This window comes from Microtus pennsylvanicus, chromosome 12 (assembly GCF_037038515.1).
Source record: "Microtus pennsylvanicus isolate mMicPen1 chromosome 12, mMicPen1.hap1, whole genome shotgun sequence".
NCBI lineage: Eukaryota > Metazoa > Chordata > Mammalia > Rodentia > Cricetidae > Microtus > Microtus pennsylvanicus.
The window spans coordinates 37,061,489-37,087,870 of NC_134590.1; the positions used below are offsets into that span (position 1 = coordinate 37,061,489).

At 44.6% G+C, this 26,382-nt stretch overlaps 1 protein-coding gene across 1 annotated transcript in view; it reads left to right on the forward strand.

Moving 5' to 3' along the window:
• Positions 1–26,382, forward strand: part of Rell1 (RELT like 1) — a 62,140-nt gene that overhangs the window by 19,146 nt on the left and 16,612 nt on the right. The window contains exons 2-6 of the mRNA XM_075943468.1: positions 13,654–13,881; positions 15,583–15,654; positions 20,486–20,543; positions 20,953–21,189; positions 23,261–23,399. Coding sequence (XP_075799583.1) covers positions 13,654–13,881; positions 15,583–15,654; positions 20,486–20,543; positions 20,953–21,189; positions 23,261–23,396 — 731 coding nt within the window. The 3' untranslated portion in view covers positions 23,397–23,399. The remainder of the gene's footprint in view (positions 1–13,653; positions 13,882–15,582; positions 15,655–20,485; positions 20,544–20,952; positions 21,190–23,260; positions 23,400–26,382) is intronic.

The window sequence follows — 26,382 nt, forward strand, 5'->3', positions numbered from 1 at the left end:
TCGAAGTGATTCTGCTTTGTTCCCAGCCTCCGTCCTGTAGAGAGTGTTTGTTCCTCCTTAGCCCATCAGGTTCAGATTTTCTCTGTAGGTCTACTATTAGCTGTGCTTCCTTTCTGGGTCCTCGGTACTTCCCTTCCCAACCAGTGGTGCTGTGCTTCCAGGGGTGCAGGTGTGCATCAGTGGTCCAGACCCTGGAGTGCTGGTTCCCACGTGGTTCACTGCTTCCACCTGATGGGTGCTCGCGAGTTACATCACCTCTCAGAGGTTTGGGCACAGTAAGGGCAGGTGAGGGGCTGTACGCGTTGGGGTGGAGGATTCTGCAGGTAGGTAGGTGCCACACTGTACAGAGGGTGGGGCTCCAGCAGCTCCGCCTCTGCATAGTAGCTGATCTACAGTGTAAGCGCATTGATATCCAGACTCACGTTCTTCAGTGCTCACACGAATTCACTTGTTCTCGTCATCCATTTTACACCTCACCCATTTTTAAACATAACGAATTTGAGTGAAGGCTGCCTCACAGTGCTGGCCCTGAGGCACTGTGGCTTTAGCTGTCTCCATAGACACATAGAAATTTTGGGGGATGGTTTTATTTTGTAGAATTTGCGTTAAGTTCCTGTTATAGTATCGGTACTTGATTTTGACTGTACTTGAACTATAACCTTACCAAAGCAGGTGGAGTCTACTAGTTCACAGCTTCTCCTGCTATGGGTAGCGACCCCATGAGGAGTTCCATGCTGAACGTGGATCATGAAAACCACAGCAGCGGTAAAGTGCGGTTCTCCAGGTAGCACTGACGAATGCCACCTGGGACGCCGGCTCAGATGGAGCTGTTGTATGTTATGGATTGCTGAACTTTGTGCATTTGAGTGAGCGTTCTGCTCGGCAGAAGCTCAGGAGAGACTTCAGCCATCCCTCAGCATGTTAATATTAAATTAGTATATCTTTGGATTGCAGCATTAGAATTATTTGTTTTAAAAATTGCTGTTTGAGTTGCTAACTTGAGTTTCATTAAAAAAAAAAATCAAGTGAATTTTGCCTTGAAGTTGGGACAGAATTTCCCACAGTGTCTGAAATGACTTAATATACTTCAGTCATTTGATAACTATGTATTCATGCAAATCAGAATTATCAGCAAGATGATTACAAAAACCAAAGTATGTCATAAACTCTGAAAAGTGTTGAAGTTGGTCTTTGTCGTGTCAGATACTAAGACAAGATTGAATTCTTCCTGTTCAAATAAACAAGAGCAAGTCATGGTCATGTCATTAGTATGCAGATTTGTTCCTCTCTCACTAAGTGGAAGGGTAGTATGTCAGAAGAATTGTTCTAAGATAAGTTTCCTTATGATTTACTCTATTATAAAGTAAGCGGCTCTTTATATACATACCTAGGGTTGCAGGTAAAAAGGCGTTGCAGATGGGGAAAATTTAAGAGATCATGAGGTTCTGCCTAGTAAGTGTTGGTAATAAATTCTGGAACTACGGAGGCTTGTGAGGGACAGAATGGATTGTTACATTCGAGGTTCTGATTTAGGGTTTCAGGACTTGGGATGTTTTGTGTTTGTTTGTTTTTGTCTTGTTTTTTCGAGACAGGGTCCTGACTAGCCTGGCACTTGCTTTGTAGAGCAGGCTGATCTCCAACTTCTAGTGATGCTTCAGCTTCCCGCGTGCTGGGATTAAAGGGGTGTACTGCCCAAACCAGGCTGCTTGCCAGTGTTTTGTTTTAAACTATGAGATCTCAAGCAAGTATCTCCCCTTAACTGAACCTCTATTTCTTCTCCTGTGAAGTAGCACTGTTGAGTCCAGACATTGTGCAGAGATGGAGGACAGACCACCAAAGTCTATTAAACCAGAAGCAAGCTTTATTCCAGAATAAGAAAAAAAAAGTGGGGCACATAAAGCATATCAGCTATGAGCTGATGTGAGCACAGTGATGTGATGTGAGCGCAGTCAGGGGTCGGTGCGGTCTTCTGTAGCTGTGCCATTGGGCTGGTTTTGGGGCCTCCTCATAGTAAAGTCAAGAACTAGGTGTGGGTTAAAGAGCTTTTACAACCTTGAGGTCAGGCTTAAAGTCACATTACATTTTAAGTTTTACAACCTTTGGTTATAGGACGTTAGAATGTTAACTTTGAGTGTTTGCGAAAGCCTGTGACTGTCACAGCCGCTTTTCATTGTCCTTGAAAGAATGCAAGGCAGAGAGTAGAGCCACATAGGGGACAGTTAAAAATTAAGGGACTACAAGCAGAAGGTCCCATTGAGGCAACAGTTAGAAGCTAACCTTTGTCCCCAGTACCTGCCTAGATGGGAAGTTGGGGCAGGAGACAATTGTTACACGTTTACCTCTGTCTACATGGCTGCTGGGATGTCTGCTCTTAAGGCAGACAGTGTTTGTTAAATGTTAAAAGTGGCCCCAGCTTTATTTATTTATTTTCCCCAAAGTGTGTTTGGGCTTACAGCTTTATATTTCTATATTCCTAGACCGACCCTTCATTTCTACATTTTATTTCTGGACTCTGGCACTTGCCTCAGATCTGACATTATGTTTGAAGTCCGTTGGAGATGTGGCTTAAACTCTGAATGCTGTGGCTCTCCCTATCCAAGCTCTAATCACGTCTGTTAATATTTGTGCGGCAAGTTAGGTCAGTACTGCCTTTCCCATGGAATGCTTTTGTAAGGTTGCACTCTGCTATGAAGGGAGATGTAAAGAATTGGTATTTGAGGGCCTCCAGCTTGGCCTTGTGGACATGGAGGACGGGCTTGTGTCTCTGATAGCAGGAACCCAGAGAATCATGGATGGATGGAGGTGGAGAGAGCTGTCAAGTTGTGAGATTCGGAGACACAGGAAGAACACAGGCTCCTGTTCAAGATTTTCCAGAAAAGCAAGCTGAGACTGAGACAGAAGTATCCTGTTGGTTGTCACAGAGGTGGCTGGTGGCAAAGGTGCACAAAGAAAACCCTCTTCAGTCCATTTTCTATAAATAATTGTTCTTGGGCACTGTGTTTGGAGAGCTAGCTGACAGAATGTGTGTTGGGGAGGGGTCCCCTTCCCATCCCCTGTGGATGGCTATGCGCACTGAACTTCAGAATGCATCCCAGTGCAGGACAAGCGGGAGATGCTATTGGAGCCCTTGGAGCGCAGGCTTCCTCATTGCCTTGATTGGCCAGAGCTGGGCTGGAATTGGTTACAGGGGCCACTTGTCTGGCATCTCTGGTTTCTGCTAACTCTTCCCCATTATTTTTGAAGTGCTTTGGCTGTGCCCGATCGCCTCTAGGAATGCCGTTTCTGTCTCAGCTTCCCCGGCCAGCTGAAAATACAAGTATACTTCGGAAACAGTAGAAAATTGCTTTTGGCATTTTAGGGTGACATACAGCCCTTACCCTTTCTCACTTCCACACGTCCTCGGTCATTCTCCCTTCCCATCTCTTTTATAATCTGCTCATCGAGCTCTGGGCCAAACAGGGAGACACAGTGAGCCCTTAGAGGACCATGAATTAGCTAAAGCTGGCCAGGCCTGGGGGAAAACCCAAACAATATTGATATACACTGGTCTTTGTTGGGCAGTATTTTTTGTGGATGGGATTACCTTCGAGGTCAGGGCAGAGAAGGCCTGTTTGTCTTGTTCCAGGCACTACAGGTTCTTTTTTTTTTTTTTTTAATTTATTTATTTGGCACTACAGTTTCTTAAAGTGCGGTGGTGGCCTATTCTTGGAGACACAGCAAGGCTGTGAGGTCCCCAGAATATGGCTTGGGCCATGATTGGGGTTGGGAGAATGGAGATTGGGGACACAGTGGGGGTCCTTCATTTGGAAAACTGCTTTATTGTTGAAAAAATGGGTTATGGTTCTCCAGACACACCCTCTTTCTTGCTATCCTAACTGGAACCCAAGCTCTGAGTTTTTAAACCGAGTTGTGAATAGCATGTGATGAAACAGGATAACATCCACTATGTTAGCAGAAAAATGGCTGAGACAGTGAAATATTGTTGAAATTACTAAAACTTAAGGAAGTTGGTCTTGGCTGAGGCTCTCCGAGCCCTTTGTTGATACAGACACTGAGGGTAGCAAGAAGCCTGAACGAACTGGTAGGATCTGACTCGTTCAATCCAGGCATTGCTACTTCCTCAATAGCCCTGTGATCTGGGAACTTCCCTCACTTTCCTGTGCCTCAGTTTCCCAATCTGGAACTTGAGGATCATAGCCTTCTGCATGATGTTAATAAGTAGGCTTATTGTACAGAGTCTCTCAGTGCTTAGTATGATGCTGGCTCGGATTGCCCGGCATTGAAGTGGTAGCGATTGTCAGTAGGGATAGTGGTAAGATGCTCACCTCAGCTCTTCCCTCCCTTGCCTTAGCTCCACTGCCTTTTCATTTTCACCCCAATTGCTTGTCCTCCTCCTGGGCTTTGCAGCCTGCGCTGTATGCCTTTGGTGGGTCTGCATACACAGAAAGACAGACGGTGCTCGCCCAGCACACGTGCCCTTATGCCTTCTTTTCACCGGCTTCTCCCATTCCTTAGCCAGCTCTCTCTCTAAGTCCCTCCACTCCACCCCTCTCCTTACATGCTGTTGCTTCTTATGTAATAGAAAATTTGAGGATTTCATCCACCTGTTGCCTTGGCTCCTTCCACGTACCTTAGAGTCCCTCGGGAAGAAATAGCTCTTCCTGTTTAAGTCTTTGATCATTTTCTCTGCCTGGCAATCATTCATCTCAAGTTCAACACTCCATATCCCCCACCCCACTTCCTCTAATATACTAAGAAATGCTGCTGTGTTTTGAGTAGGTCCCAGATGCTCCTGTGTTGGGGAGGGTGGGCCTCATGGTGTTGGAGTGGAGCCCCTGTGAGTGGAAGGAAGGTTAGCCTGAGCCATTTCCTGCTGCCACGAGACCATTAGTTATGGTAGAGCATTGATTAACGTCATGGGGCGGGGCTGCCTCAGTGCTCCCTTTCCTGCATTTGAGCGCCTTCCCCTGCCTCCCACCGGAGTCACAGGAGACTTGCACCACCAAGTGCCAGTTCTTGGATTTGCTGCCTCCAAGAACCTTGAGCCAAAGTAAATGTATTTTTCCTACAAATAACCAAATTTTAGTGTCTTTAGTGACACACGCAAAGGGCCCTCACTTTGGTTTCTTCTATTGAAAAATAAAAATCTCCAGAGAAAAGGTTCCCACCTTTACCCACAGTGCAGCTCCTCTCCTACTGTGCTTGCTCACGTTGTGCTCTGGAAGGAGCACACCATGCTCACTCTTCAGTTCCTCCCCTCATCCTTGGCACCGCGGTCCCCAGCCACCACAAAGACCTCCTATGCTTTGCTCTGCCTTCTTTTGTCTTCTTTTTCCTCAATCAATTTTAGTTTAGGTTTTGTTTATTTACATGTTTATTTACTTTTAGTTTTTCACAGAAGGGTTTTTCCTGTGTATCACGGGTTGTCCTGGAACTCACTCTGTAGACCAAGCTGGCCTCGAATTCAGAGATCCATCTGTCTTTGCATCCTGAGTGCTGGGATTAAAGGCATGCATCACCATGTTTGACATTGCTTTAAAAAGAATGTTTTACTTCAAGAAACTACTAAGAAATAGGGAGTAAAATCCAGCGAGAAAGAAGTTAAAAGATTTCACACCAATTCCAAATTACTAATGAAACGTTTCTCATGTGTTCAGGGAAATTTGTGTGATCTGATCTGCCTGTGGTCCTCAAAGATCTCTTCCTAACCTTTTTTCTTTTTTCTAAGTGCCCTCCCTCCCTCCCTCCCTCCCTCCCTCCCTCCCTCCCTCCCTCCCTCCCTCCCTCCCTCCCTCCTTCCTTCCCTCCGCTGTATGTAAGAATGCTTACACGTGTTCTTGCTCTCAACAAATGAACTACACAGTGTAGTACTGTCAGACTTACTTATCTTGTATAATCGGCACTCTATATTCTCTGTACAGCAACCATTCCTATCCCCCTCCCCGGCCCTGTCTGCTTTCTCTTTCTAGGACTCTGACCACAACAGTCCCTGCATACCACAGTTTTGCTCTTTGTGGTTTTAGTTGCCCACCATCAGCTGTGGTTCAAAAATATTAAATAGAAAATTACAGAAATGAAATATTTGTACCCGTTTAGTTGTGCATGGAGGCTTAGCGCCATGAAGCCCAGAGCCATCCTGCTCTTTCCAGCTTGGGACATGAATCATCCCTTTGTCCAGGGTTCCACGCTGCTGGCTGCCAACCTGTCAGCAGCCATCTCGGTCATCAGACTGACTTTGTATAATGTCCCCAGAGTGCAAGAAGGACATTGGCAATTTTGATATGTTAAAGAGAAGCCATAAAAGGGCTTCTTCTACGTGAAAAGTTGAAAGTATGGTAAGAGAAGATTGGGGGCGTGTCTTGGTCACTGTTCTTTCTCTGTGAAGAAACCCCATGACCAAGGCAACTCTTAAGAAAGCATTTAATCGGGAGCTTGCTTGCAGTTTCAGAGGTTCAGTCCGTTATCCTCATGGCAGAGAGCATGACAGTTGTATGGCGCTGGAGCAGTGGTCGGGAGCTGTACATTCAGACCTACAGATGGGGAGACAAAGCCACACCTCTTAATCCTTCTAAGTCGTCAAGCAATTCCACTCCCTAGTGACCAAGCGTTCGAATATATGAGCTTATGGGGGTGGGGCATTCTCATTCAAACCACCACAGGGCACATTCATGTAACTTTTATTATCTGTTTTAAAGCTACACTGCATCATCTCAGCTATGTACATAAAGGAAAGAACACGGTAGGTAGGGGCTGGGTACTCCTGGTGTCTCCAGGCATCCACAGGATGGGGGTCTTAGAGTGATCCCCTGCAGATAAGTGGGGATTGCATATTTTAATCATTTCATATAAGTGATGCCATATAATATTTGTCCTTCTGCAGCTGACTTAGTGCAACATCCTCAAGGCGCATCTATGCTATAAAGAAGGGTCGTTTCCCTCTCTTATAGAGCCGAGTGGTAGTCCATTGTGTGGTACATACACTGCCGTTTCTTTATCCCCTTGTCCATCAGAGGCATTTCTGTTACTTCCCTACCGGGACTTGTATAAATGATGCTTCAGTGACCATGGAAAGCAGATGGTCCTCACGGTGCTTGATTAATTCTTCTGGATATAATCGGAGTTGTAAGAGTTTTTGAGTCAAGTGACAGTTTTATTTTTCATTTTAAGTTTTTTTGAGGAACCTCTGTAGTGTTTTTATTCTTTTTTCTTTTCATTTTCCTCCTTCTTTAGTTTCTCTTGCAGTACTTGCTACTCACGGCACCTGGAAAGTACTTTCACTGCATCCTAGCATGGGACCATGGTTTCTTTTGCCAAGCTCCTCATGGAGCAGACTCAGTGGCTCGGTGTTGTCTCCTTCCCACAACTTCTAGGTCTGTGTTTTTCTTAGCCCATTTTGTGCCAGTATGGCTGTACCACGGGCTAATTTGCAAACCGTATGCGTTTATTTGTTTACAGGAATTGACATCTGGCGAGGGCCTTCATGAAAGAACATGCTTGGGACAGAGAAGGAGGTTGGAGGCCAAGCTTAGCTTCTCATCAGGAACCCGTGATAACTGACCCACTCCTGGATAACTAACCTGCTCTTGGATAACTAACTCATGATAACTAACCCACTCCTGGATAACTAACCTGCTTTTGGATAACTAACTCTCGTGATAACCAGCCCATTCCCAGGATAAGGGTATTCATATATCAGGCTGCAGCCCTTCTGGCCTAATCCTTTCCTAAAGCACCTACTTCTTCATATTGTTATAGTGGCAATTAATATCAGGGTGGTACTCAAGCCAATACCACTATTCAGAATTCAACATACGAATTTGAGAGATGTCATAACGAGACTTCATGTCTGACACTAAGCAGAATCGCCTTTTTTCAATAATCCCCAGTCTCGGGTGCCATCTGTATCTCGTTCATGCCCTTCTGTCACCCTGGGGCCCAAGAAACCACAGAAACTACATGTAAGATTTGACGTTAGAATCATGTCAGAGATTTATTATTACTATTACTATTTTGACAATTACCACTTTGGAAGGACTTCCTGGAAGTGATGAGTGGTAGGTTCTGAAAGAAAAATTGAAATGTAAGGAAAGAGAAATGAAAAATGAAAAAAAAAAAACAGTATAGAAGTTCCAAAAAACAAAAAAGGCAATTTATATTTTAGGAAATTTCAGTAAAACATGGATAATAAAATTTAATCTCATTGTTCCACTAGAATCATTTAATCTCTGGTCTTTATATATTTTGATACTTTAATATGTAGATATTAATTTTACTAATTAGATTGTAGTGCAACTAAGACATTGACCCCAACTTTGGGCATTCAACATTGGACTGTTTGAGTTTTGCTGTGTCTTCTCAGAACTTTTATGAGTGCTTAAAATGTGCACACTGTTCCATCAGATATCTAATGGGTGACTGTGAGCTCTTCCTGTCAAACATGTAGGTGTTGCTGTTATTTGATCTAGAATAAAACTCTGGCAATCAGTAAGTGATTTATTCATAATTCTGACATGATTCAGCTTAAGGCAATAGAAAGTTGGTGCAGGAGAATTGTCTGTATTCTGTCAATCATGTTTTGAATAAACGTTGATTGGCAAGGCAGGAAGTACAGGCGGGTCAACCAGACAGGAGGTAGAGGCAGGGCAATGAGAACAGGAGAATGCTAGGAAGGAGGAAGCCCATTCCTCCCAGTTCAGCCCAGATCACCCAAGAAGCAATATGTGCCCCACTGTGAAAGGTACCGAGCCATGTGGCTAGCACAGATAAGAACAATGGGTTAATATAAGCTATAATTGCTAATAAGACTGAGCTAATGGGCCAATCAGTTTATAACCTAATGTAGATTCTGTGATTTTCTTTGGGACTTGCTGGCTGTGGAAACCAGGCAGGACAGAAAACCCAACAAGCTGGCCCTCATGTTACAGAAAGTTTTTAAAAATAACATTTTAAGCTTATGTTTTGAAAATTTCATAATTCATACAATGTGTTTCTGAGATCATACCCATTCACCACTACCTCTCCAGACAATGAATTTATTAATTAATTGAAAGAAAGATAACCCTATACCAGTTAAATGGTCTTTCAGCACCATTCACTCTTACTTACTGTTAATTAATAGTTATTGTGCTACAAGTTATGCTTCACAGGTCACAGTGGTTTCTAGCCAATACTTTTTTTTTTTTTTGTTAACACTTCCTTGTAAGTCTGAAATGTTGAAGAGCAAACAGAACTTTCCGCAGTGCTGGGAATGCTCATTACCTATCTGAGCTGCACCAGAAGACAGCAAACAGCCCCGTGACAGGTGCACACTTGAGCTGCAGCTAATACAATCAAGGAACAGAACGTTCATTTGCCTTCAGTTCACCTTTAAGTAGCTTCACGTGGCTGGTGGCTACTTTTCCAGGTACTGCCAGCCAATAATGGCCACGACACATCTTCAACAGTGCTTACCTTCTGAGTTTTTTTTTACATGGGGGTAGAGCATCTGCTTGTTGTTGCTGCATAACAAATTCCTCCAAGCTTAGTGTCTTAGCACACACCGACTGGTATAAGGATCTGCAGTCTGGGCAGTGTCCATGTGGACAGCTCGTCTTTGCCCCTGGCTACAAAATTTACTTCCAAGCCAGCTTGCTTACTGGGGGCAAGGTGATGCCTGCTGCTGGTCTCTCCACGAGACAGGTTGAGCTCTGTACAGCGTGAGTGCCAAGAGCAGATGTCTAAAGATATAGGAGGTAAGAAGTCAGTTCCTTAAGTCTAGACACAGACAAGGTGCCAACTCCAACAAATTCTGAATCAAAGGTGAGAATTTTAAGGAGAGGAGATGGTGGCTGCACCTGTCAGCGAGGGTGGCATCTAAAAATGGGCTGTGTTTTAGAATCGTGGAGGGCACAATCGGCGCTTTGCTTGTTTTGAGATGGGCTCTTGTCTGTCTCAGTTCTTCTCAGTGCTAGCATTATAGGTGTGTGCCACCGTGCCCAGCTCAGCTGCAGTCACTAATTGCATTTTACAGATGAGGGAACCAAGCGTTGAACATTTACATTTTACTCATTGAAGATGAGATTTCTCCTCAGTGGCTGAGCCGCTCCATGCCCCAGACAGCCTGGGCTTTTAACTTCAGTGTTTTATTGCATCTCTACGATGGCATGGCATGGCTCTTCCCATCCACAGCTTTAGTAGACGAGTCTTGTTTGCGACTCACCCCTCTCTGTACATACAGTGAGAGTTTACAGGTGCCAAGTGCATAGCGAAGACTCATTCTCAGCCACGGCTCAGGAGTCAGAGATGCTGCTTCACCCCAGGTCTGAGCCCCACCGCTCTTTCCCTGCTCCCAACGCTAGTTGACCCTCACCTTCTGACTGCAACAGGCAGTGACTGAGGAAGCTATTTGGTCTTCAGATGTTCCTGTGTCCTAAAATGTGTGGTAGGAGGAGGAAGGAAGCAAGCAACCAACCAACCAGGCTTACTCAGAACTGTAAAGAAGTTAGATAAATGTTTCTAGTCTTGTACGTATCTATGCATCATACATAGACACATACATACTTACTGTATATAGATCCGCATTGCTTAGTGATAGGAGGCCTCATCAGACAACAGTATACTTACATTAACTTAGATGGTGCAGCCTTCTGTTACTTACATGATACAGTCTAGGCCCAAGGCTATAAACTTATATAACATATTACCCTAATGAATCCTTCAGACACTGGTATTTGTGTATCTAACTGCAAAAAGAGCAGCTTAACAAAAAAGGGAATTTTAAAATTGTATTATAATCTGTGAGTTCTTTATTATATGTCCAGTGTATTGTTATGAAAAGTCAGGTGCAGTGTGTGTGTGTGTGTTCGAATGAGAAATAAGAAAAGATATGCTATTTCAGATTCTGGAGGTTGCCTGATAAAGTAATGAACCCAACCATTTACAGTCCGAAGAAACCAGCAATTTCCCTTACTGCTCAAAGACAATGGTATTTCCCCGTGAGAGAGAAGTAGTTTCTTTGTTTCATGGACTCCGGCTTGCAAAATGATGCACTTTGAGACTGTTGGCTGCAGTCATGGCCTGTGCTCCTAGTCACACAACACTCGTTCTCGCCAGCGTGTTCTTGAGAATGCTGCCTTTCTGATTTTGGGGTTTCTTTTGCAGGGTAGGTGACGCTTTCTCTGCAGGAAGCTTCATTTTTATCACATCAGAGTCTGAGCTGAGACTTCATTTCAGCCAAATGCTGCATTGTACCCACCTGACCGCCTCCTTTCGTTTGCTTGTTTTTCTGGGGCAGTGTTCAGCCAGAGGTAGCAGGGACAAAGACTAAGCTCCACTCTATCCTGGCAACATCCTTATCCTGTTGGGGAATATTATTTTAAGGTCTGTGACTTTTTGTTTATGCTGCATTTGTTTAACTCTGTGAAGCCGTGGTTCTTTGCCTGCTTAAAACACCTGATGGTCCTAATGAAGAGCTGAATGCCCAATAGTGAGCCAGTTGCAAGGACAGACAGGGCTGGCAGGCAGAGAGTATAAATAGAAGGAGAAATTTGGGAGGAGACAGAAAGAGGAGCAAGAGAACAGGGAGAGGATGTCAGGGGTCAGCCAGTTAGGCACGGAGTAATAAGGAAAGTAAGATATACAGAAATAAGAAAGAAAAAAGCCCAGAGGGAAAAGGTAGTTAGGATAATTTAGAGGTAAGAAAAGCTGGCTAGAAACAAGCAAGCTAAGGCCAGGCATTCATAAATAAGAATAAGCCTCTGTATGTGATTTATTTGGCAGCTGGTTGCCCCCCCCCCCCCGCCACAAAAGCCAAAAGAATAAAACATCATACAACAAATTCCCTTAATCTTTTAGGCCCTCCAAATGGATTGATCTTGGCTTTAACACAGGAAAGAATTTCAGGACGAGCTGGGATGAAGCAGAGGCAGAGTTAATTAGGAGAACTTTTAAACAGCAAAGATAACTCAGACAAAAGTAACATACAGGAGAGTACGGGTGAGGGCTTCATACAGGGTCTCCCTTTGTCTTTACAAGAGACACATAGACCACCTGGGTGGGTTTTGAAACTATTTCCTTCAAAGGGTTGCATAGAAGGTTTCTATGGAGAAGTGGTATGGACAGGATTACGATGAATAAGGTAAAACTGTAGATCACTGGATACGGGAGGTAAGAGGGCTCACTCTATGGAGTTCCTAGTGCTATTTGAGATCCCCTGAAAATAGGAGGGGACATGAAGACTAGGATTATATATCTTAAGGCCCCCAAGTCTGGCTCTTTGTTATTTCAAAATAAAATTATCCATCTGTCTATCTACCCATCTGTCTATCTACCCATCTGCCTATCTATCCACCCTTCCATCCTGCTCATTCATCTATCCATCCATCATCCATCTGTCCACCCTCCCGCCCGCCCATCCATTCATCCATCCATCCATCCATCCCCTCACCTGCCCATCCACCCATCTACCCATCATCCATCCATTTATCCACCCGTTTATCAGCAGCCTATACAACAATTGTTAGTTGTGCTGCGGTTCTTTCTTCTCGTCTAGGGAGAGACTTCAGTCAGCCTTTGGAATGAGGGGCTCCTTTCCTCTCCATGTTCTCATTGTCCCCCCATCTACCCCACAGGTTTTCTCGGCAGTCTGTTTTTTCTCTTTCCTGGCCACTTGTCATGATGGTGCCCAGGATTTCTCTGTCTTACGTTCCATATGCCACATGGCTCTTAGACTGTCTGCCTTTTCAGGCTGCCGCTGGGATAAGTCCATGGATAGATCTAAAAGTGAACATCATTTTTCCACATCACACCTTCTCTATAGCTTCCTTTTTCTTGTGGACAGGCCCCTAGTGCTGTGATCTCTCAGTGCACATGAATTCCTTCCGTGTGCCCTGATCTGGATGCTGCCCTGATGCTGCCTTACTAGCTCCTAGATGGGAATGGACTAGTGTCCTCGTCCCTCTTGTCCCGGCTCTCAGCTGCAGCTCTCCACTCAGCAAACACGCAGTACATGTTATTTAGATCAACGAATGAATACATGCACGGGCTTCTATTTTTATATTTGGCCAGAAATCTGAGGTCATCCCTGGGCCCCGCCCCTCCCTTCCTTGTGCTCTAACTATGTTAGTTCAGTAAATCCTTCTAGAACATAATGCACATGAGGACAAGATGTCTGTCTGTCTGGCTTGGTGTGATGCACTTGCGTCCCTGGGATGTGCCTGACAACAGGGTAAACATTTGCCTCTGTAGATATACTTGAGTGCATTTGACCCATGATAATTAATTTCATCTTCGTAGAAAGATGTGCAGGTAGTGGTAGGGAGCTGCTTTCCTAAGAGGCAGAGAAATTTGGTTGTTAGATCCTTGTTCCTTGTCAGAGTGCTGCTAGAAGGTGGAGTTGGCATTCCCTAACTACTAAGTGCTAAGCTTGCATGTATGTTCTGTGGAGGGCACTTCACTAGAATCCTGTGCCTCCTACACCCTCTGTCGTAGAGACCTTATAGTTCAGGAGGTGGTTTTGGATTCGTTCCTCTCTAGCCTGTGATCTCACCCTTTGTCCCCTGCATCAGGACCCCCAGACCTGTAGAACCCGCAGCTTTTGGAGCACACAGCATTTAATGGACATGTCTCCCGAGGGTCATCACAAGCTAACATCGCTGTGCATTTCCCTTTCTGCAGACAACACTGGCAGCCGTACGTTACACTCCCGAGCAGAGACCACGCCATCGTCACCCACCAACAATGCTGGGAACGGACACCCAGAATATATCGCGTATGTGCTTGTCCCCGTGTTCTTCATCATGGGTCTCCTTGGTGTCCTCATCTGCCACTTGCTTAAGAAGAAAGGCTATCGGTGTACGACGGAGGCTGAGCAGGAAGTTGAAGAGGAAAAGGTGGAAAAGATAGGTAAATAACCTTTGCTTTTTTTTCCCAAATGGGTCGATAAACAGGTACTAGATAAAAAAAATTCTTCATATATAATTCATTGTTTTAAATGAGGAAACTGTATTGTCTGTAGCAATTAGAGTTTGAACCCTTGCCTACATTTGCTGAATCCTTGTGGAGTATTTACTTCAGCGCCTGGTGCCTTGGGCCTCTCATTCTCGCTGTGGATATTTATTTCTAATTTTATTGACCTTGACTTTAATGAGGACAGTCTCCACCTTGAAGGGTTATTGTGAAATTTAGAGGCAAGGTGTTTTGGTGATTGGCACCTCTAGCCACTCATAAACCTTAATCCTTGCTGCTACTTACTGAGTAAGATTCTATCTAATAAGAAGGGTAGGAACATGAAACGGGTCTCATCAGGTCTGTGGTGTTTGTGTTACAGGAGGAAGGGTCCTAGCTAAAATCTGTGTGAGTGGGTGTAGGCATAGGGCAGTAGGAGGTGCGGCCAGGACGTTTCCATGTGAGTGTCAGGGCGGCTCAGCTTTCCCTGTGCACATACACTGATAGGTAGTGTTAGGGTAAACCCCACAGTGGCTGTTTTCCTCGCTGATACTCCTTTCCAGACACGCCTTGGGAAGGTTTGCTGATGGGCCTAGTGTATCACTCTCTAGTCCGCTCAGCCCCTCTGTGGCATCTTTGTGGAGAGGTGATATTTGGAGCTGGTCACCTGTGGAGCATACCCACAGGGCCCATGGGGGAAGGTTCCTCAGTCCTTGCCAGCCTGCCGGACTGTTGATTTTTCCGCCCTCGCTGACCTTTGAGGCTGAGGCACACTGGTGACCATGATGAGTCACTGGCAGCGAGTGAGCAAGCCAGCCGAGTGTTTGTCAACAGAGCAGAACCGGTGGAGGCTGGCTCAGCCAGCAGCTTCCGCTTTGACTGTCCAAACATCCGTGGGCTGTGGGAGAGAAGCTGCCCTTGGGGTGCAGAGGGCAGTTTTGCAGATCCAGGGGTGAGCCATTGCCCTGCTCCACGCATCTTCCTAAGGAGGATGCGGTGTCTCAGTCCAGTCTCTCTCTTCTGTCCTGCTAAATAAATTATACAGATCGGTTTCCAAGTGGATCTTTGTTTCCCCTCCTGCTGACTGTCACATGTACTGTTGGTACTGGGTTCTCAAAGTAAACTGAATTTGTAAACAAATAACTAGTACCCAAATTTAGGTATCTTGTTTAACGGGAAAAAATGTGTTTTATAAACATAGGTGAATACCTTACTAATTCAATTGAAAACAAGTCAGTAGACCAGCTTTAGATAGTAAGTCTGCAATTAGGTAAAAGCCAAGGAAACGGTATTTCATTTCATTAGCCTTCTTGTTTCCCCAGAGGGTTTAAGGTAATAAGGAGAGAAATGAGCAGTGGGGACAGGTATAAATGCATTATGGTATTATCATACAAAATGAGTGGATGTTTGATCTTAAGGAGAGATTGATGGACAGCCCTGAGCCTTTTTCTTTTAATTTATAAATGTGCATTTGCCAAGGAACTCAAACTGTGCTACTGAGAAGGTGGGGGCTGAAGGACCAACGCCAGAGTCTCAGCACTGGATGAGGGTGCTTGGGCTTTCTGAAAGTTGTTCAGTGAGGTCTTGGGCTCTAAGACGGATGTCTACCTGACTTGGTGGTGACATTTGTAACACAGTCCTGTCTTTTTTCTCTTTTAGAGTTGAATGACAGTATAAATGAAAACAGTGATACTGTTGGACAAATTGTCCACTACATCATGAAAAATGAAGGTAGGAATATGTTCATGTTTCGGGGTGTTTCACTCTTATTAAAAATCTCCCTAGAGTCAGAATTTGAACGGCTTCTCGCTGCTTTTATCTGAGCTCTGTAATATCTCAGCTTTTAGCACTGTACCAGGGGGAGTTTCCTTGGTGAGCGTTTGGCCTCAGCATCACGCAGAGCCAGCTCTCAAGTTGATAGCTTCTGGTCAAACTGCCTCACCATGGCTAGGCTGAGTGTCACATGACTTTGTAAAGCCTCAGTGTCCTCCTATAGAGTGAGAATCACACTCACACTCGCTACGCAGTGCTGTGAAATAGCACACACAAAGTACTCCATGCCATAAGGGTTTACATTTTACCCGATTTCTGTTGGCCTCACTTAAAAACTGTAATAAACATAAAACATAAAATTTACTGTTTCAAGGAACTGGGGAGATGGGTCAGTGGGTAAATGCTTGTTTCACGAACATGAGATAAGAACTTGATCCCCAGCACCTGGGTAAGAAGCAGGGAGTGGCAGCAAGTTCCTGTAGCTCCAGTGCTGGGCAGATGGATACAGCAGGGTTTAGTGTACTGACCAGCCTGTTTAGCCAATCGTTGAGCTCCAGGTTCAGTGAGGGAACCGATAAGTGGGGAGTGATTGAGGAAGGCGCCCATGCATGTGTGGACATACGCTCTCCCACATCTCAATCCCCCCCCCACACACACTTTGACTAGTTTAACCATTTGGAAGCAGAGAATTCAGTAGCATCCATGTCCATTCTAAGTGTTACACAAGCATCATCACTGTTCCAGAACTTCCTCAAACCCTACACTGAAATATGCCCGCTGTCCTCCCCGTTCTCCCTCCCCAGCTTGCTTATAAGCACTGCTATGCTTCCTTCCTCTATGGCTTATATCTTCTCGGAACCGCGTCAGCATTAGGACTTAAGCATTTTTTGTTTTGTTTTGTTTTGTTTTTTCCATATTTTTTTCTTGAGATAGGTTCTCATGTAGTCCAGACTGGCTTTGAACTCAGTATATAGCTAAGGATGGTCCTGAATCCCAGGTCATCCTTCCCCTACCTCCTAAATGCTGGGATTATAGACATGTGCCACCGTGTTCAGACTCATGAAATTTGTTTTAAGCCAACTTTTAAAGTGAAGAATTCAATTGTTATTAAATAAGTTAGGGTCATTGTTCTGAATGATTTGGGGTTATCTTAATAGGATAATATTTTCTGTTGGTATAACTGAGTTTATTTAGATCACCACTCCAAAGGCTAGCGAATCTAAGCATGGGGCCAGCTTCTGCTTGGCATCTGGAGAGGACCTTCATCACTGCATTCTGACCTGGGGACATGACAAGACAGAGCAGTCATGTCAAAAAGAACTTGCCTTTATGACAAAGCCACTCCCTCAGTATCCAGGAATCCCAGAACCCGTGAGTGGACCAATGTATTCATTAGGGCTGAGCCCGCCTGACCCAGTCACCCCGAGGCCCCACCTCCAAATGCCATCAGTATGACTTTGGGGGATAATGTTCGCATCACATGAATAAATTTTAGGACACACCCAAACCAGAGCAGATTCTCTCCTCTTAATAATTTTTAAGGTCTGTGGCACTCCTTCCCTTTGCTACGGTATGCACTTAGGTCAGCAAGTACCCCCTCTCTGCCGTCAGCCTCTTTCTGGGACCCCCCCCCCCCACACACACATATACTCTGCAGCAAGAGCGCCCACCTGGGCCAGCCTAAGGTTTTCACTTGTTTTCCAGCAGAGCTTTATGTCTTTGACTTAGATCTAGTAGTTTGCTGTGTGATCTCTTCTAACTCTGAATGCATCCGTGTAAAGTTGGCATGTGCTCAGTTTACAGGTGAGGGAAGGGAGGCTCCGAGGGTCAGGCTCCAGTGGCTAGTGCCTTCTGCCTGGTTCCAACTACAGTGCCCCTTTCAACCAGATGATACTATTTTTCTCTTTCAGTTTTGATAGTTTGCAAAAAAAAAAAAAATCTAGATAACAAACTTAGAACTTTTTTTAGAATAAGAACAGAAAAACAAGAATACTTGAATTTGGGTCTGTCTTCCTGAGGCTTCCCTTCAGGGCATAGGGTTTGGCAATGCTGAATTCAAGCACACTAGTTTATAACCTAGGATTTTTTCATCTTGACTCTGAGGCTAAAATTCTCTACTGTGTGGAACAAGCACATTGTTACCCCAGCTTGTTTTCTGTTGTTGTTAGCACAACTTCAAACTTTATTTCAACTTAGACTCCATTGTTATTTTCCAAAACAGACACTCTCTATGTTTGTAAATTATAGCAATACTTCAAACTTTCATAAGAAATTAAAAAGGAATAACAGGAAGCACACTCTCTCCATTAACATTTTCCCATGTTGATTTTCCCCTATCTCATCAGTGTAGACTCAGATATGATCGGGTAGCTCATTATGAATAACAAAAGGCACTCCTGTTTGACTCATGATGTTCACTCAGGAAATTCTCAGGGTGTTAAGAGCTCTCTGACACACCCACACACTGCCTTTTCTCCCCAATGCTGAGTGTTGGAGTAACCCTAGTGCTGCTGTCTCTTAACTTACCTTGCCCTATAGAGCCTAGCTGAGCAGTAATTTTGTGGTCATGCGGTTTTCACGCATTGTATAGAAGTTTGGAAGGCATTAAGAACTAGTAAATAATTTGGCATTTTACTTACTAAGCATTCATCATTTGTAGGGAACTGTTTTAGGTAAATTTAAACAACTCTCTTTTGAATGCTTATCATTATAAATTCTATTACAGCCAGCATTGGCATCATTCCCTTTCTTGTTATTTTTTTCTCTTCTGTCAAAGGGCTGGAGAGGTGGCTCAGTGTTTTAAGAGCACTGCCTGCTCTTCCAGAGGACTCGGGTTTAATTCCCAGCATCCACATGGCAGCTAATAACTGTTATTCCAATTCTAGGCAAAACACTAATGCACATTTTTTTAAAAAAAAAGCTAACGTTCTCTTCGTCAAGTTTGGTAAGCGATGGCAGAATGCAAACTGGCCATTTACTGTGTATTTTATATAAGCCACATAGGAGACTACGTACCTCTGTTAGTTCACCTTGTTATTTCTAATGAAACGTACAGAGCTCGTGCTTCTCAAAGGAAGAGGGGTTGTGTAGCTCGCAGTTTGGAGGATGGAAGTACTAGATCAGGCAGCCTCATTGATCTGACCCTGGTGAGGGTCCAGTTGGCTGAGTCACATCTTAGTGGATGGCAGCATGTTGGAAGCGTGGGTGCAAGGAAGAGAACACACGTTAGCCGGGAAGCCAGAGAGCGTCTCCCTCCTTGTGCAGGCCAAGCACAGGCTCTGCCGCTGAGCTACACCCGCAGACCTCTCGTTTTTATACCAACCCCTTCTTGAGGACTGAGGAGAGCGCTTGACTTCTGAGGGCCGCGTCCCGAACCTACTCACCTTCACTCACTGTTCAGAGGTTAGACCACTTTCCCAGTGCCACCTCCGCGTGACCAGTTTGCCGCCATCATGCACCAAACTGGAGGGAGAATAGCATCAAAGGGTGTGTGTGTTGCCAGGGACAGCAGTAATAGCACTTACAGAAGCCATACTGGAGACCAAGCTCTCAACACAGAAATCTTTGGGAGATGAACCACATCCAAACCAAAGCAAACCCCAACTTATTACTTGGAAAAAAAATTATTTTCCTGGATCCTCATTAATAGTCAGAAGGAAAGATGACATATATCACAGGATTATGAAGTGTGTTTTGCTTAGTTAGTGTGTCTTTTTTGTTGTATGAGTGGAGATATTATGATCTAATTTTAGTGCTTTTTTAAAAAAATAGCAAGCACTTTTGGTTTTACATCAAAACTTGTGTTTGGCAGTGCTTTTACACAGCCTCAGTTGTGAAGGGCAAAAAGTCCTTTTTTAGGAAAGGGTGACATGTGTGAGTATTTCTATAGAACACTCTCCTTCCCCATGGGTTTCTAAAAGGGGCAGTGAGCTCTTTTGCTTCCCAAGGTAGTGAAAGTCGGGGCTCATGGAGGAGCCCCAAATGAAACAAAACAGAACAAGACCTTCACTCTCTCTGATATGTAAGGGAGCAGATATGCCATAGGTTATAAGTGGATATGAATCTCTGGCATTGTATGGTCATGAGAGGATGGGGAGGGAACAAAAACGGGGTGGGGCTCAAAGGAAGTCAGACTGTGAAGCACACAGAGTGTGCGCACCCTCACCTCTCAACCCTCCCAGCATCAGCTGGAATAGAGGTAGTTGTCCTCTGGGAATGTCATTTGAGTGTAAAATGTTACATTGGCTCACATGGTAAATAGTAATTCTTTTTATTCCTTCCTCGCTGGAGAATTTATTGTGGTAAGTCGTGAGAACAGTGCTTTAGAAATTCGTGGAAAGGTTAGGAGTTGGTAATAGCTTTTGGGCCCTGGCAGTTAAAGAGCCGAAAGACACTTGACAGCGGCTTTGGCTGACCACCCTGTAAGAAGTAGGAATGTAGGGCGTGGGTGTGGGTCAGGCCTAAGCGCTTAGGTTCAGTTTGCTTTTGTTGACAACTCACGTACTTGGGATTTTAAAGAGTGAACATTGTAAGTCGAAATTAAGATTTCCTATGTCACATGAATTTGAGTTATTTGTCCTGACTGAGGGGCTTCTGTAGACCAAGGCAGTTGGCCAAATGGAAAGTAAGCCTTCCCCTTTCTTCATCCTGGACCCTGGAGTGTCCTCTGGGCCCTGGGAACTCCTCTGTGAATGGAAGGAAGGCCTGAGGTGTTCACCAACAGCTTTCCTAGCATGGTGACTGTGGTTACTCACTCACCTCAGTTAATTCTCCTTCTTTTTCTCTTCAGCGAATGCAGATATTTTGAAAGCCATGGTAGCTGACAACAGCGTGGGTGATGTTGAAAGGTGAGTCTCTCTTCCTATGGACGGAGACGGTTTTTGTTTGTTCAGATTGATGCCATTGGCGTTCCGCTCAGCTAGAGCTGGCCTCTAGCCTTGGGTAGCATTGACATTGGAGGTCAAACAAGGCTTGGCTGAGAGTAATGGCTGGTACAAGGTGGAGTGTTAGACAGAATCCTCCATCTCTGCTCACTTGGTGACTTGAGCTCTACTTATCCTTCCAAGTGTGACAACCTAAATGTCTCCACACACTGTCAGTGTTCCTTGGGAGGCCATTGCCCTGTGCCTGGGGTTCACAGGAGTAGGTCAAGAACCACTAGGTGTTGAGGGCGAGAGCCAGGGCTTAGAAGATAAAGACTGGGATTCCTTCTAAGCATTTTTACCTTCTTCCTTCTTTTTTCCTCCTCACCTTTAGCCCTGTGACCCCTAGCACTCCAGGGAGCCCACCTGTGAGTCCTGGACCCTTGTCACCAGGGGGCACCCCAGGGAAGCATGTCTGTGGCCACCATCTGCACACCGTGGGGGGTGCTGTTGAACGGGACGTTTGCCAGCGCTGTAGGCACAAGCGATGGCACTTCATAAGACCTACCACCAAGTCCAAAGAGGGCAGGCCACGGCGACAAGGGGAGGTCACTGTCCTCTCTGTCGGCAGGTAAGGTATCCTGATGCTGCTTCTGTGCAACCTGGTTGCTATGGTTACAGGTTTATACTTAGCTTTTCCTTTGAGGCTAAGTTCTCATGAACCTGGCTTCTTAGATGTGCCCTGGTCTGAACCATGAATGTTCCTGACAGACCGGACAGTTACTGATAGCTCATATAGAACATATGTTAATTAAAGTGAGTAATTAATTACTCTCTGTAATAGCCGGAGCCCAGACTCTCAGCTGTGTCCAAAACAAGTGTCTCTCTTTCTCTTGAGAGAATCTAAAGCAGGTGATCAGGTCAGTGTGTGGCTCTTTACACAGCTGTGCAGGGCCCCAGCCCCTTCCACTCCTGACCCTGCAGGTTCGTAAACAGAGAGAGTTGCAGCAGATGCTATAAAGGGGTTCTGAGTGACACCAGCCTAAGGGCGGTAGGTGCCATTTGACTCACATGCCATTGCCTCCAGTTGGTCACTTGCCTTCACCAAAGTGTCAGGCAATCAGGAAATGTCTTGCTGCCTGCCGTGCGTCAAGACTACAGAAAGACAGATTTGGTCCAGAACTTTCTAGTTTCTGCCACTGAAGATCCACACCAGTAGCAGTGGCCACTTTCTTTGAGGTCACCTCTGCTGTGTCTTGGGGGCCTCGGTTTTAGAGCATAATTTCCTTGTGATCCACATGTGCTGTGAAGATGCTGCTATTTGATGGACAGCTTAGTGAGACTTGACATGAGCAGGCCTGTTGGGGACACTTGTGCAGTTTAAGAGCTTATACAGGAAGTTCCTTGCCTGGGAATGTGTCACATGAGAAAGGTCACCGGGGCAGGAGTCAGACAAGGTAAGTGCCGAGTTTAAATTAGGACAAATCTCTAGGAAGACATGCCTGGACTCATTGTATCTACCCTGATCTAGTCCTGGCATACTTGTTTATAGGCTGTTATGTCACAGCGTGCCTCAGTTTCCCCCTGCACAAAATGGTATGGCAATCCCACCCTCATCTCTCAGGGCTCCTGTCAAAGCTAAAAATGGTGACTCAGGTAAAGATTTTAGTATGGTTTGGGGCTCATAAGCATCCAAGGAACATTGGCAGTTTTAGAAATTGTTATTGTCATTTTGATTTGGTTGAGTCTTGTCCTGTGTTAACAGTAACCACAAGGCTGAGAACTGTATGCCATTCGGAGCAGGGCAGTCCAGACTTCCTAAGAGTTCATGCTAAGAGACACAGCCATGGCATTTTATGCATGCAGTGAACAAGAACCTGAAGCTTTCTGGACGAAGCACTTTCTGTCTTCTCTTTGAAAATCCACTATGCATTTTTTTAGGGCTCAGAATCCATCCCCCTCTTAGCTGTTGGCTATGCTGGGTATTTAATCATTACAGCTGGTTTTCAGAGTGTTTGCTTAAGACTCTCAGTTTGACAGGGCAGAGTCTCTACTTCCCAGACGCTTCCTCTTGGTGGCTGGTGATCTCATTTTACACAAAGAAGGAAATTTTTATTTTAGATCATTTTAAAGGCGACTAGGACCATAACTATATAAATGTTGTTATTGGAAACTGGGGATTTGATAATACCATTCTAGAAAAGCACATAGAGTAGATTACCCCAACTTTCTCCATGAAATTCTCTTCTTTAACTTCTTTGTCATCTTCAATCTTGAGTGAAAATTAATCCAAATTTGGCTTTGAAAAGCAGAAGCAACTTAGTGAAGCCACCACTGGGCTCGTCTGCCCGGCAGGTGTGTATCTGCTGGGAGTGGTTATGCAGTGACCATCTTGATTATGTCCATCTGCGCTGGAAGCTGCTTTTCCTGTTCCCCAGGGTTCTGTGGTTGAGTCCCATGTCGCAAGCTAAGTGTTTTCTAATGTGCTTTCCATGCTCCGTGAACGATCAGAGGTGATTGCACAGGGGTCTGCGGGGTGTGTGTGGGGGGGGTGTGCCCCTCTTGGCCGGCGGGTGCTTTGTTGCTGTTCTCCCTTTAGGCTATTTATTTGGTGTCCTTCACGCAAGTGATTTTTTTTTAAATTATAGTCCCTGTTTAATGGAAAAGCAAAACCCCATTGCATCTCCCCTTTCCCTCCCTAGGTTTAGAGTTACAAAAGTGGAACACAAGGCAAACCAGAAGGAGCGGAGAAGTTTGATGTCTGTCAGTGGGACTGAGAGTGTCAATGGGGATGTGCCTGTGACACCTGTGAAGAGGGACCGAAGTGGCACTGAGTAGCAGGTGAGCTGTGGGTTTGGGGACATTGGGGCTGGGGTGTGGGAGATTAGGGAGGAGGCATGGCGAACCCTTCTGGGGTCTGTGGCCATAGAGGAATGACATTTGGGAGGGGGATTGTTGTAAGGGGAGAGGCTTCTTGGTCATTCCTGGCTGCTCAGCCCCGAAATAATCACACAGAAACTATATTAATTAAATCACTGTTTGGCCCACTAGTCTAGCTTTTTATTGGCTAACTCTTACATATTAATTTAACCCATTTCTATTAATCTGTTCATCACCACGAGGTCATGGTCTACAAGCAAAGTTTCAGCACATCTGTCTCCGGCAGCTCCATGGCTTTTCTCTCTCTGCCTTCCTTCTCCCAGCATTCAGTCCAGTTTTCCCCACCTACCTAAGTTCTGCCCTATTAACAGTCCAAAGCAGTTTCTTTATTCATTAACCAATAAAAGCAACACATAGACATTCATCTTCAGCCTACAGGCCCATAGTATCCAGCAGACTTTTCCATGAAGCAGAAAATTTCAAAGACAGCCTATATTGGCAGTTTGCCAGTCACTTTCTTCTGTATTCTGTAGACTGTCTCACAGACTCTTTCATGAAGCAGGAACCCCGAAGGATCATCTCACCTTTAGGCAAGCTCAGCAGTCATTTGTCTGTGAGTCCTGCATGTCCAGTTAAGCAGTCCAGGCAAGAGCAATTTCTTGCCCAAATGGCTAACCAACTCATAAGGAGCCTCTTTGAGGCCTATCTTCCTCTTGAAATAGCTTGTGCTGCCAGGAGCAGATGTGTCTCATTGTCATGAAAAGCTTCAAGTTATTAAAACATTTTAAATGTGATACTGAAGGTCTCTGAAAGATTTGAAGAATACCTATTCAAAATATATCTCTATACATCTAGAAAATCTAACTAACATGGCTACAAGCTTGATTATTACAGATAAGTATCTATTAACTTGTATTTCTTAATTATATATTACATATTTAAATGAGCTACACAAACACAATACCTTAATCAAGGTCAGAAATACATATACATATAACAAAATTGACCTTAAATTTGTATCAATAAACCAAGATCCATACCAATGCAAATTATTCATCTCTATAGCATATCCCCTTTTAAATGTAAACAAATAATTATAAACAATATTTAGGAACATGGATGTATTTCTGTCCATACTGCTTCCTGTTGTTCGGGGCACTGTTAATCAGGTCTTTCATGGTGTATTCTGTGTGCTAGGTTCATTTCAGTCAGCAGTTGGGCAAAGTAATTTTTTGAGGGTGTTCAAGGGGACCTTTCAGGGGGACTTGTTCCATTAAACCATACCAGTCTGGAAGCAATCCATAGGTTCTTACCCTCTGTGGAAACAAGAAGAAGAACCTCTTTTCCAAAGCAACATACCCTTAGACACAAATTTTGAAGTCATGATAACCTTTATAATATATATGCTTGTTTAGCTTAGCAGCCCATACAATGAAATGTCTCTCTGTACTTAGCTCCATCACGGTCAAAAAATTCAAATAAAACACAATAATATACATAATCCAGACTATCTGTGAATTTTCCATTTTTACGTGGCTTATTTTTCTTTATTTCTTTTAATCTATAACTATCTGTACTCTTGTTTCTTTAAAGACTTTACCCCCCCCCCCTTTTTTTAAAGCATTAACTTTATTTTATGGCTCTCTATTCTCTCTTTGAAGCCTATGTACATTTATCCAACACTATGACTCATCTCAATTTGTCTTTATTGCATATCTGTAATTCTTTACTGTTCACCAGCGCTTTTTAAAATGCTATGCACTTGTTAAAACTTAAGCTTCCATTACTATGGTAAATATGGTACTTCCGCTTGCCCCGCCCAGTCAAGCATGGCAGAGCCGTTTGTGCCTCTGAGCCTCGCACACTGTCCCACTCTCAGGCACACAGCCAGTCCATGTCTCCATTGAGCAAGCCTGCAGAAGTCTGCTCTCACAAACCCCATCCAAATGCTCTGTAGCCAGACCTCCTGCCTGAAAGAGTCAGAGTTCACACTGGCAGGGCCCAGAAAGCTGGCATTTTAAAATGGTGCAGCTTTTTTTTTCTACAGCTGAGTCAGGAAAACCTCTTAAAGGAGCTGCGGCAGGCCGCCAGCAAACAGCGAGAAGTCTGCATTCAGGTTTTTAAGTGGGTTTTAGTTTGCCACGTTGGGGCCAGTTTGCTGGGGGAAAGGTCACTTGTTCTTCCCAGCCGCCTATATATATAATAAGAGGGCTTCCCTGAAACTTGTATGACCTTGGGTACCAAGGCTTCATGATTACTTGTCTGCCCAGGGCCCCTTGTAAAGAGGCTTGGAACATTGCAGGGTGGTAGAGACTGGTGAGCCAGGAATCACACAGCATGCTGGGAGGTGCATCACCTCAAGACAAGAAGTCCATAATGTTACTGTTCTTTGCATTCAAACAAGGCTAAAATCCAGAATTTTAGAAAGTACATAAGCTTTTAAAGGGTTGGGAGCACATTAAACTTTCTGTATAAAAGGAAAAAAGAAACAAAACCCAGGTTGGAATAGTAGTATAGGACCGTCTTAGCACTTGGGAGGCTGAGGCAGGAGGATTGTGACTTTGATACTGGCCAGTGAGACCTTATGTCAGAAGAAACAAGCGAAAGATACAGGGCAAAGGATGTGCATTTTTGCCATGTGTAAGTAAACTGAGAAAGACTGAGCAAGCACGCTAATGTTTTGAACTGGAAAACAGGTCTCCCTCACTTATTGTAACAAAGAGAATACCCAGTCTGAATATTACCCTGCAGTACTCGGTAATAACGTTTCTCCGAGGTGTCATGTCCCCCCACCTGGGAGCAATGCGCTTCACACCAGCTATCCTGAAGCACTCGGAACTCAGGGTGACCACTTCTTTGTTTAGAAGTTTTAAGAGCTCTAAAATCAGCCATTTCCCTGTAATGACTTCCTGTTGGCTGGCTTAGCTTTCATCCAACTCCTTCC